The 11,195-nt window shown below is 38.6% G+C and overlaps 1 protein-coding gene across 1 annotated transcript in view; it reads left to right on the top strand.

Moving 5' to 3' along the window:
• reck (reversion-inducing-cysteine-rich protein with kazal motifs) overlaps positions 1-11,195 on the top strand; it is a 96,168-nt gene that overhangs the window by 61,327 nt on the left and 23,646 nt on the right. The window contains 3 exon segments of the mRNA XM_053342418.1: positions 840-976; positions 2,419-2,562; positions 2,737-2,925. Of these exon segments, the coding sequence (XP_053198393.1) occupies positions 840-976; positions 2,419-2,562; positions 2,737-2,925 (470 nt within the window).

The raw sequence follows: 11,195 nt of genomic DNA, 5'->3' as shown, positions 1-11,195 counted from the left end.
ACTTTCCCCCTCCAGTAGATACTCAGCACATACATTATTCTGTACAGAAAAGAGAACAATATCTTAGTAATGGAGCAATAAACAAAACACCCTTTTGAGTGGAAGGGGAACAGTGGAGTAGCCAGGAATCACATCTGCTCTGTTTAAAAATTGCAAATGAATAAAAGAAAAATGTTCACTTACTTACCACTTAAATACCTACAGCAGATGAATTCAGCCTTTCCTCTGTCGTTCTTTTCTTCTTCGTTTTCTCCTCACTGTCTGCACAGAACGAAGCTGAGCAGTCAGTGATTGATGAGTGATGAGGGGTGAGAACTTAAAACATGTGGCTGGGCTTTGATGGACAGGTGGAGGGCCTGCCCTTCTCTCTGGATCTGCTGTGTCATGTCTGGAGTGTGTGTGTGTGTGTGTGTGTGTGTGTGTGTGTACACATAACAGCGCTCCGTACCTTAGGCTATGTGTCTTGTTCAGTCATTTGTCAGACATAACTTTCCTGTCAGGTTTTAATGTTCTACACCATCACACATTGTGCACACACAGCCACAGGCTACACTCACCACCTTAAGAGTTTAACATTTGTAGATGTAAAGGACATACATAACCACTTCTGTTTGGCCAATCCTTACAGATGATGTGTGTTCTCATGCAGTGACAATCAATCACTGTGGTTCCATTATAAGACACAAGGTAGATAATGCCTATAGCTTTAATATATATAACTCCATTGTTACAGAACTGACTTGAAACTTCTTTATCCATGTTGGTACAATCTCTTACTGCACAAGGAGACTGCAGTGGTAAATTACTACATTTTATAGAATTCTCTTATGTGTCCTCAGGTCAGATTGTGTGGACATCCTGACCCAGTGTGGGGACAGGAAACGCTTCCACGAGGGACAAACGCCAGAGCGGATCTGTGAGCTGCTGTCACCCATCGATGACCCTGAACGCTGCATCCCCCTGCACAGATACCTCAGTGAGTGACAGTACACAGGACACATGTTCTCCAGGGAGGCTTGAAATGTCAGCAGAGCACTCTGCGTTCTTTTCTGTAGTGAAATATAGAGCAAATTAGAGACTTTCACGACAGCCAGCTTGGAAACTTTTCAATGACTAGTCACTTTTATATTTAAGAGTAAAAATGAGCTTTCTGTATGAAAGAACTGTGCTGAGCAATTAAAATATTCAGAATGAAAATGTGAAACATTTCTAGTTCTTCTCATCTATAAAGCAACAGCTGTAGATAAATATAACCTTTGTGTAAGAGTTAATTCTGTCATTTCTGTTATTGTGTCAGTTATCAAAGCACTCTCAAAGTCTGAAAGCCTAAATGACTCCACACTACACTGATAGTCACTGGTCTACTAGCAATGGTTTTAAAAGATTTGGAGCTTTAGCTTGCTAGATGTTCGACTTTATTAACCAGCTAGTCGTAAATGTTTCTGTCTGTCATTTGGTGCTGTGCAGGTCAGGTACAGCGGGTGTGCTTACTGAAGTGAGACTGACAAGCCTGAACTATACATATGCTATAAACAATGAGCTACTGTAAGTCACATGTCAGAGCAGCCCAAGTACTAAACTTTGTTTTCAGTCCCAAACAAGCCATTATGTGTCCTTCAGAAGATATAATGCCATTTAAAATTCCCAAGCAGACTAATAATTAGTAGCAATGTAATAAAGAAATTGTATTTATGAGTTTGAAATACACTTCATAAATCTAAAAGGAAATCAGGTGTGCCATGTGCTATTCCCTTCAACACAGTTACAATCATTTGTTATTTTGGAGCTGAGTGAAATCTGATAAGTTGCCTCAAGTGATGTCACAGGAGTCATGAAGACTACGAAAATGAAAAACATCTGGAGATATGGTTCCTCATCCGTGCTGGAGGCTAGCAGCTCCAGGCTACATTAGGCACCACTAAAATAACACATACCAAACTGTTGCATTGTGGGTAATGCAGGTGTCAGGTTTTGACAAAGAGAAAGAATGCACTGAATAAAAAAGATCCTTCTTTTTTTTATTTTTAATATGTTCACTATGTCTGAGAATGTTGTAGTAGTGTAATATTATCAGTGGATTACTCTGTAAACATCTGGATGTGATGATATAAGGTCTCATCTGTTGGCTGTCTGCTGCTCTGCAGTGACAAACACACTTTCATCTGAAGTCTACACCTCTGTTAGAAAGCTCTGCAGTGGTGATTTGATTCAAAAGTAATACCAAAATAAATCTTGAAATCTAAATTATTATATTGGCAAGTATAGGCTGTATGTAGTATATGTTTACCCGGAAACACTGTAGTAGGGCTAGTCTCTTCCTTTCTCATTGGGCTTTAACACTGAAACTCTTGTAATACACAAATACTCTCATAACTGTCATGTTTAATCCTGATTTACATTTTTTCCGACTGCCTCTAGCTCCCAGTTCCCTCGGCAACAACATCGTTGAAGAGGTTATTCATCCGTGCAACCCTAACCCCTGCCCTAGCAACCACTTATGCCAGGTCAACAGGAAGGGTTGCCTCGATGAACTCAACTGCCAACCATATCTGTGTGTGCCAGGTAGGACCACATCAGCCTATATTATGTTCACTCTGGAGCACGCCAGTCTCTCTGTGCGTGTAACTGGCATGCATGCAGGCACTTCATCAGCTTATATTATGTTGATTCTGGAGCAAAGCAGTAACTCTGTGTTTGTGTGTGTGTGTGTGTGTGTGTGTGTGTGTGTTCTTTCAGGCTGTAAACTGGGCGAAGCCTCAGAGTTTTTGGTGCAGCAGGATGCTCGTATCCAGGTGCCAACTCGCTTGGGTCCAGCCGGGTGCTATGAGGTGTGCAGCTGTGGACCCAGTGGGCGTCTGGAAAACTGTGCAGAGATGCCCTGTGTGGACACCAACAAGCACTGCGTTGTAGGAGGACAGAGGAAGAGTAAGAGCAGCCTCATGTCTGTCTGTCTATCCCAAAGTCTTAAGGTCACTAGTTTTTAAGGCTGTATTTTAGCAGCACCCAGTGGTGACATGCAAGCTGTAAAACTATTCCAAAAGTAAAAGTCTTTGTAGTGTGTGATGAGGATGGCAGTGATAAACAGGTAATGTCACTGCCGGCGGATCGGATCGGCGTCCCTGTATGACCCTCATTTAATTAGTCGGGAAATAATTCATTCCATTCATCACTTCCTGTAGAGAGCAGAATTGAATTTTGACAAGTATGATTAATCTGGGGCACTGCAATCAGAGCAGAGGGGAACCGCTCCCATAATGCCATGTGGCTTTATTAAAACCTCTGAGAGGAAGCAGGGCCAGAGGGCTGGTTGGTTGGTTATACAAAACATGACTTTAACATCAGAGACAGTGACAGTATTAAACATTCATATAGACATCACAGCATTTCCACAACAGCTCTTTTAAGTGTTCATTTCAAAGGTGAGAGTTTCAGATACCTTCAGTACAGTAAAGTCTGTTTTTTTATGATTGCTGTTTGTTAAATCTTTAAAGGATAGATTGAAACAGAGTTTTCTTAACCCTTACACATTGTTCATGTCAAATTCAATCCATGTGTGACATTTGACAGCTTTAAAAAAAAAAAAATTTTGTTGCTTTACCCTGAAATTTGATGACTTTTCCTTAGTGGCCCAAAATGCACAAATGTTAAAAAATGTTGTCCATTAAGGCTGTTCTGGGTCAAATTTGACCCGTATCTATTGCCATGTGTTTTAGTGAAATGAATAGTTAATAGTTTGAATAAGATAGTAGGTATGAGGATTTCTTTTTATGATGTAGCAGTGAAGACTGATGGCTCTAATGGTTATACAATAAACCCCACACTTCCATAAAGTTATAAATACATTTACATCATTATTACTATGTTATATTTTCATGTCTTAGGTTAAATAGGACATGATATTGTGTGATAGGAGATGTTTAGTGGTGTAAAAGCTAAAAAATACACTCTCTCTGCTCTCTGATACATGAATCAAGGTTTAATCACACATTTATTGATCAGGTCAACATTTGGTATAGACACTTTTTATGACTCTCAGACCGGGTCAAAACTGACCCAGAACATACAGTGGGTGTAGAATATGAACAGTATTTGATTGTTAATGTAATTATTCCTACTGTTCATTTAGAGATCCCTCCCTGATGTGTATCCAATCTAAGTGATAGTTGATAAAGTCTAGAGTCCTTGTTCCCTGGATGAATTTATCTACCAAAGTTAGTCTTTTTATTCTTGTCTCTACACCACAGTTCAACAGGGCCACAGAAAGAGGGGACTTTATACTAAAAAACTACAACTTTGAACAATTTTCACTTGACTTTAATAATTCAGACTGCTGAAGCTACATGTTAGCTTCAAATAAACTTTGAAAGGCATGTTTGCCTAGAGCATGAACAGTGGATTTTGTCCCCCGTCACTTACAATGAAAGCACATTCATAAAAGAGATCTTTTAATGGCAAGTATGAACAGGATGAATAGATGATAGCAAGCAATGGTTAATATTTATATGGACATCTGACTGACAGGCTTAATGTTTGTGAATCTATCATTTAATGTCATGATACCTGTTAGTGTGCAGTGGCCCATTATTATCTTTACAGCTCACAAAACCATTACATCTTATATTTTATTATAGTCCCATAAAAAAACTATAACTACCCAGTCTACCTTAGCCAGTCAGCAATTAAAGCTAAGTAACACCTCAACACAAACTACTTCACTTCTTACTTGTTCACAGCCAGCCAGTCACAGGTGTCAGTAGAGATGACTGGCAGACTTTCTAGCCAATTACACAGCAACTAAACTATGTTAGTTTCTATGTTTTCTTTGTTTAATGGATACACATAGAAGTCTCATTCATATACATATATTGCAAAGAGATTTTTGTTGGTAATTTTTTGCAAAATGATGGTATTTTAGAACTCTGATTCCCCCTAGTATCAATACTGAGTCTCCTTTTTCTGTCTCTATGTGACGATTTTAGGTGTCCAACAATGCAAAGCCTTCAAGAACACTGCTCAATCTAAGTGCTATTAGCGTCACTAGGCACAGCTTCATTCATTCATACATACGTTCATAAATTAAGACATAAAACATGTTTGTGCCTCTTAAAGTTTGATTCATATCACCTAGACTAATTATAACTTTTACATAATAAACTCCAAATGCCTAAATCTGAGAACAGGCCAGGGTCATTTCTGTAGTCAGAAGGGTTCAAGAACACTTTGATATTTTCAGTATGTCATTTTTGGGCTCGTTATTAAAGCTTCTCTTCCAGTGTGCACTGATGTGAGTAATCCAGTGTTAGTCTGAGAGAAAGCCAGCCTCAAATGAAAAAGTATTGTGTCATAAAAAAGCCAGAAGTGTCATCAATCATCAGCCTCCTCGTCCCAACCAATTATATGAGGCACCACATCAATTCATTTACAGATGGAGCAGTAAACTGCTAGTGAGGATGAATGTGTTCTTCTTTAATTAGGCACTGAAGCCCAGAATGTCCTCTAGTGTGGTGACTGGGGCAGAATGGTATTGACTGTCCCACAGACTGTCAGTGACTGCTGTCAGCTGCACCTGGATCCAAATAGTCTCCTCAGTGAGCCTTATAAGGTTAAATGTGCTTTGCTTTAGCTGCAGATGGTAGATATTATATTAAAACACTCAACTGAAATCCATATAATGAGATGACTTCATGTATGTTAACAGCTGCTTGGGACAGACTGAAACAGTGAAGGATATGGCCAACTGTAGTCAGAGAACAAACTCACCTTTTTAAGCAAAAAATCCCCAAAAACTGGTACTAGTACTCTCAGTAACTGATAAGAAAGACAAAGTCGAATTAGTAAGCACCTTATTTTATATTTTCTGTCTTTTTCTCTCCTAGACTGTCACTAGTTCAAACTCACTGAGTACTCCTGTTCTCATGAGTCCATACTCCTGAGGACAAGAATACTCAGTCAGTATGTTCAATAGTTTTTGTAAGTGTTTGTAAGTATAAAGTGTCTCTGGGTCTGATTTGTTAGGTGTGGAAGAGGAAAGAATGCCACAGTGCCATTTTTGCCACTGCCACTAGAGGGCACTCAATTCAAAACCTTTCAAAAAGTCCTCACAACATTGGCTTGTAACAAAAAGTATTTTAGCCAGCATTGTGAGGAAGAGTACGTAATACTTTTCTCTGGGGTCATTGCTATATACAAGGGCACAATAAACAATACTGAGAAAACTATACACCTGGTGAGTGCATTAAGATAGTACAGTGATTTATATATTTATTTAATTCTGAGTAAGTATATTAACTAAAAAAATTAGTCATCAAAACAATACAGAGTGGCATTTTACTCCCTAAAAGTAGTTTGTAGGGTGGCTTGAGATCCACATTAAATAAGCTTCAAGTTGCCATATCACATATCTGTAAGTTGCATATTGGACCCCTTTCTGCAGATGAATATGAAAACAGTCTTTTAGTGCTAAACTCTGCTCATACATCATTCTGCACAGTGAAGCTCACATTGACTGGAGGGCAACTTTGACTTCAGCTGTCTGGTGCTGAAGGTGACAATGAATGCATTTTAAACTTACTTTGTTACCTTGCTGTGCTATACATTAAAGATACACACTTCACAAAGTATTATAAACTATTTAAATAAAGGTGAATAAACAGTATACAGTCTTTATAATTCCTGGTTTAAGAAAGTAAACTTTGATTGATTTAACTGCTGCTCGAGGCAGATGTTACTCTGGAGATCATATTAAAACTTAATGAAGCTGTTGAGGTTTCTATAAATTTCACAGATATGCACATAATTCTGTCATCATTTTTATATTAAACCTGCTGAACATGCATATCATAAATGGAGAGAAAAGAGAAGATACAGAAAATATAGGCCTTCCATCAGGGAAGTGTCAGTTTAGCCAGAAGATATGAATATACGATGCAGGGACAGGAGAACATCAGCATTCTTGGAAAATAAAAAGACTTAAAAATAAATGAAAATAATAAGGACTTACATGAAACAGTTTTTAGTTCCTCCTGCAAGGTGTTCTGCGAGTTCCTTCTTGTTTAGGTAGGAGTCCCTCATTAATCTACAATCATCTCCTAGAGCAGTTATAATGCTTTTTGGAAACACCTCTTAAGCTAAAGAAGGTTCATAAAATGAATTTTACAATCATTTTAGTCTTAAGATGCTTGAAGGAAACGAGGCTCAGATATGTGAGTAGCAACACTAACGTTCCTCAAATGAATACATGAAACAAACACAAATATCATATTACCATCACATTTTCTACATGCTTTTCGATTATTTGAGTTCTGACTCACTCTTTTAACAACACAATCTCATTGTGTCCTCTTCTTCTGCAATGGTTTAATGCAAGTGACTGGAGTATTAGTGCTACCAGCTGTTTATCTTGATGAACCAACTCTTAATATTCACATAACAGCAGCGCAGGAATACAAGCATTTATTTATTTCATTTTCTTTTGACTATTTTCTGAAAGTGTATTAAAATGTTGTGATACATTTGGATGGAAACCTTAACTCTGAAACACTAAATATTGTGTTATCAGCTCATTCAACATTCAGTCATTCTAATTAATTTTAATTAAATTAATGTAGATAACACACCTTTCCACTTTCATTAAGTGTGTCACCCCCTCGTCTTTCTCCTCACCAACTCAGGTTCTTCACAGTCCAAGCTTTATAACTATTCTAGCTTTGTTTTTGCCGGCCCCTTCAAAGGAGGCATTCGCTGTTTGGCTCTCATTGAAGGCAGATGTTTGGTTTGAAATGAACACACACTGCTCTGTTTTGTATAGAGCTGAACTCCACTTAAAAATTTTAGCAAGGATACACTCGTCATTGAATGTATTTCAACTTTTCAGAATCCTTAAGAGCTTCTGTTCCTTTCGGTTCGTTTGTGTTTCACAAAGTTCAATTATCATCAATGAAATACTTGAAATTGTTAAAAATAGGGGTATTGGGCACCAGTATTTGGGCCCATACAAGTATGTTTCACTCCTTTGAGGACCTAACCTTTCTGTGTTCTTCTCTTACCGCCTGTTTGGATCCTCTGACAATAAATACCATGGCCATTGTAAAGGCTCATAGGTAGAGGGTTAGGGTTAGATCCCAAAGTATTGGCCAGGTCGAGGAATTCAATGCTTTTGTAGAATCTGAATCTGACACCATATCCTGGCTGAATCTTCTAAGCATCCTGAGAAACCTGATAAGATAACTTTCTATACTAAGGTGTCTATCAAGTTGTTGTCTTTGAGGTTGGTTGCCATTCTTTGTGCAACAATGCTGAAGAAAATTTTCCCTACAGCATTCAAGAGACTTATGTGTGCTAATTGATCAGTTTTCAAGGCATTTTTCTTTTTTGGGATGAATACTTCCTCTGCTCTTCACCATGCTTTATGGATGTTTTTCTACTTCCACACCACCTTTATTAGCCTCCACAGAAAGGAATGGGTGGCATGTCAGTAGGTATTTTCATCTATTCAGGTCTGTGGTTGTTTGTGTATACTGTTGTCAGATGGTATTCAACTTCTCACTTTGACACTTGGACTGTTCTGCTTTTTTCCTTTGTGATCAGCCCTTTCACAAATCTCAACAGATCTATGTACAGGTAGAGCAATGTGCTGGCCCTCTTCCTCTTCTTAGGCTGAATTCAGGGGTCTTCTATCCTCTGTAGTCTTGCTAGGTATTTTTTAGGTCTGTTGAATCTCTCCCTCTTCTCTATTGAACCTTTCATCCATTGCTTCCTGCAGTCCCTTCTCTCCTTGACTTGATGCTTAGTTTTCTTGTTTCCTTCTGGATTGGGTGAGGTTGTTGTCGTTTTATTCTTGGGTCTCTTGCTCCAAATTGTTCTACCCCATATTCATAAATCAGGTTGCTTATTCTCTCTAGCTTCTTCTGTGCTGTTCCTTGAAGTCCTTCCAGGATCTTGGTCAGATCTGTATTTACCGTTTCCCACCCTTTTTTTGCTGCAGGACTTAGGCCACTTCACATGTGGCCTGTAAATTTAGATATTCTTCTCCATCAGATGTTGTGGCTGGATGGGTTTCTGGTTATCAGATGTTGTGTCTTCTACAACTGGGACTCTGATGCTAGGCGGACTGTGGGCTATATCCTGCTGCACTCAACTCTTAACCCCTCTCTCAGGAGATACTGGTCAATGTGAGGTCCCAGTCTCATCAGCTTAAGGCATTTCATCCAGCCTTGGTGTATTGTTAGGCCACGGAGCGATGTTACCTTGGATCAGCTACAGCTCCAGCTCGTGTCCAGCAGCTGTTGTTTTTGTGCCAATTACTTGATTTATTTTCATTTCCGTTCCAGTGTCTGTTACTGCTCTGTCAGCCAATGAGCCATTTTCCGCCCTCGCTCTTGTTGGCTCAGGGGGTATTTTCCTTTTTGGACTTTTTGTAGCTGTTAAAGGGTGACACCTATTCACTAGCAGGTGACAGTGCCTGCCATTGTCTTTCCCTCCTGTCTGCCTGCTGTCTTTACAAGCTGTCACATGGACTCTCCCTTCAAGTTCAAACATAGATTAATCAAAATCCAAAGTTCACTATTTAACATGTTGTATCCTGTTTTTTGAATGCACACACAAACCCACGCACACAAAACTAGAAATGTAAAACCAACAATTTGTGGTTTTTAGTGCTGGAAGTATTTCTTGACAAACAACAGTTCATCCATCTGTCCAGCACATGTGCTGCTTGGGTATCTCAAAATTATTGTGTTTTTATACACATTTACAATTTGTGCATTAAAAAAAACGGGGGGAAAAAAAGCAAAATAGCAGAATATTATGGATAAAAAGAAATGCAACAAAGGTCAATGGAAACAGACTTTGCAAATAAATCATGACTTATCACTCAAGTTTCCATTGTAGACATGAAAATTGCCAGCAGATGAAAAGATCTGGGCCGATGACAAGACTGTAACGTTCCTCAAATAAATACATGAAATAAACAGAAATTTTCATCAAATTTTCCACATTGGTTTGATTGGTGTTCACCAACTATTTGTCTGGATGAGCTAAAAGCCTAATATTCATGAAAGAGTAATGGACAAAAACGTGATGTTTGGTTAACATTTCACAAATTTGGATGGAAACTTTGGAAATAACAAGTCACATTGCCTGACTATTTACATATTATGCATATTTACAGGCCTTTGCCTAAAACAGGCCGTTTTAACTTGTTAGGCCTGATCCCATTGAGCTCTGCTGGAAGTCGTGTGGACAACACTACCATGTGAAAAATCAACAAAAAAAATAATTTAGCAACCAAGGCTACTGAATGGACAGCCATTTATGGGCATGTACGACAGACATCAGCTCATAGTCAAAATTGATAAAACTGTCACATTCAGGGCAGGTTGAAGCCCTGGCTTTTGACTTGCAGGGAATGTTTCTACATATGTTTGCCTCAAGTTTTTACCATGTTTAACATGATATCCAACATCATAACAGTATATAAATAGGTCTACAGAGATAGCACCGCTGTGCCTCTATGGACAGTGGAACCCTCAGTCTCTCTCAGATCTGGAGGAAAGAAACTGTCTGTATAACACACTCTATTGCTGAAGATATTCCATTCTATTTTAATTGCTGTCGTCTTTTAATATGGTTTGTGTTCAGAGTGTTTGGCTGAAGAGTAAAGACAATCTGTATGTAGCTTGGGAGGTCAAACCCAAGGGAAAGAGACCCATTAAATGCTTGTTGGTACTCATTATTTCTGTGGGCTGATGTTGATGTACATGAGTGGAGATGCATTTTTATCAGCTCATGGCTTTTCTATTCTGGACTGATGCTACTGCACAGTCAGAGGACATTATTTATAGAGATTGTGGTGAGTAAATCAAACTGAAACTGTTAAACTGTGAGAAATGTGAGTGTAACAATAATATTGTGTCTAAATGGGGCCTTGCTTGCCTACTTAGCATGACAAAAGCTCCTTAATGTGCAGCAGCAACTCTTCTGGCAAGACTGCATTATAATATACAATCTCATTTATTTTAAATATTTAACCGCTTTTAATGTTGACTATGCGAGGGTAAGCACCCTGATTTACATTCCATTGGCCTAATGCATTTAACTGCTTTCCTCTTAATCACTTATTGTCTTGTTACTGTTAATTCAACCAATTTATTCCTATAATATTGGAGAAGTTTTTTGAAAGTTAACTTTCTGTGATG

This window comes from Scomber japonicus, chromosome 21 (genome assembly GCF_027409825.1).
Source record: "Scomber japonicus isolate fScoJap1 chromosome 21, fScoJap1.pri, whole genome shotgun sequence".
Taxonomy (NCBI): Eukaryota; Metazoa; Chordata; class Actinopteri; order Scombriformes; family Scombridae; genus Scomber; species Scomber japonicus.
The sequence above is the reverse complement of the archived record's forward strand: the minus strand, read 5'-3'. Positions and strand labels throughout refer to the sequence as shown.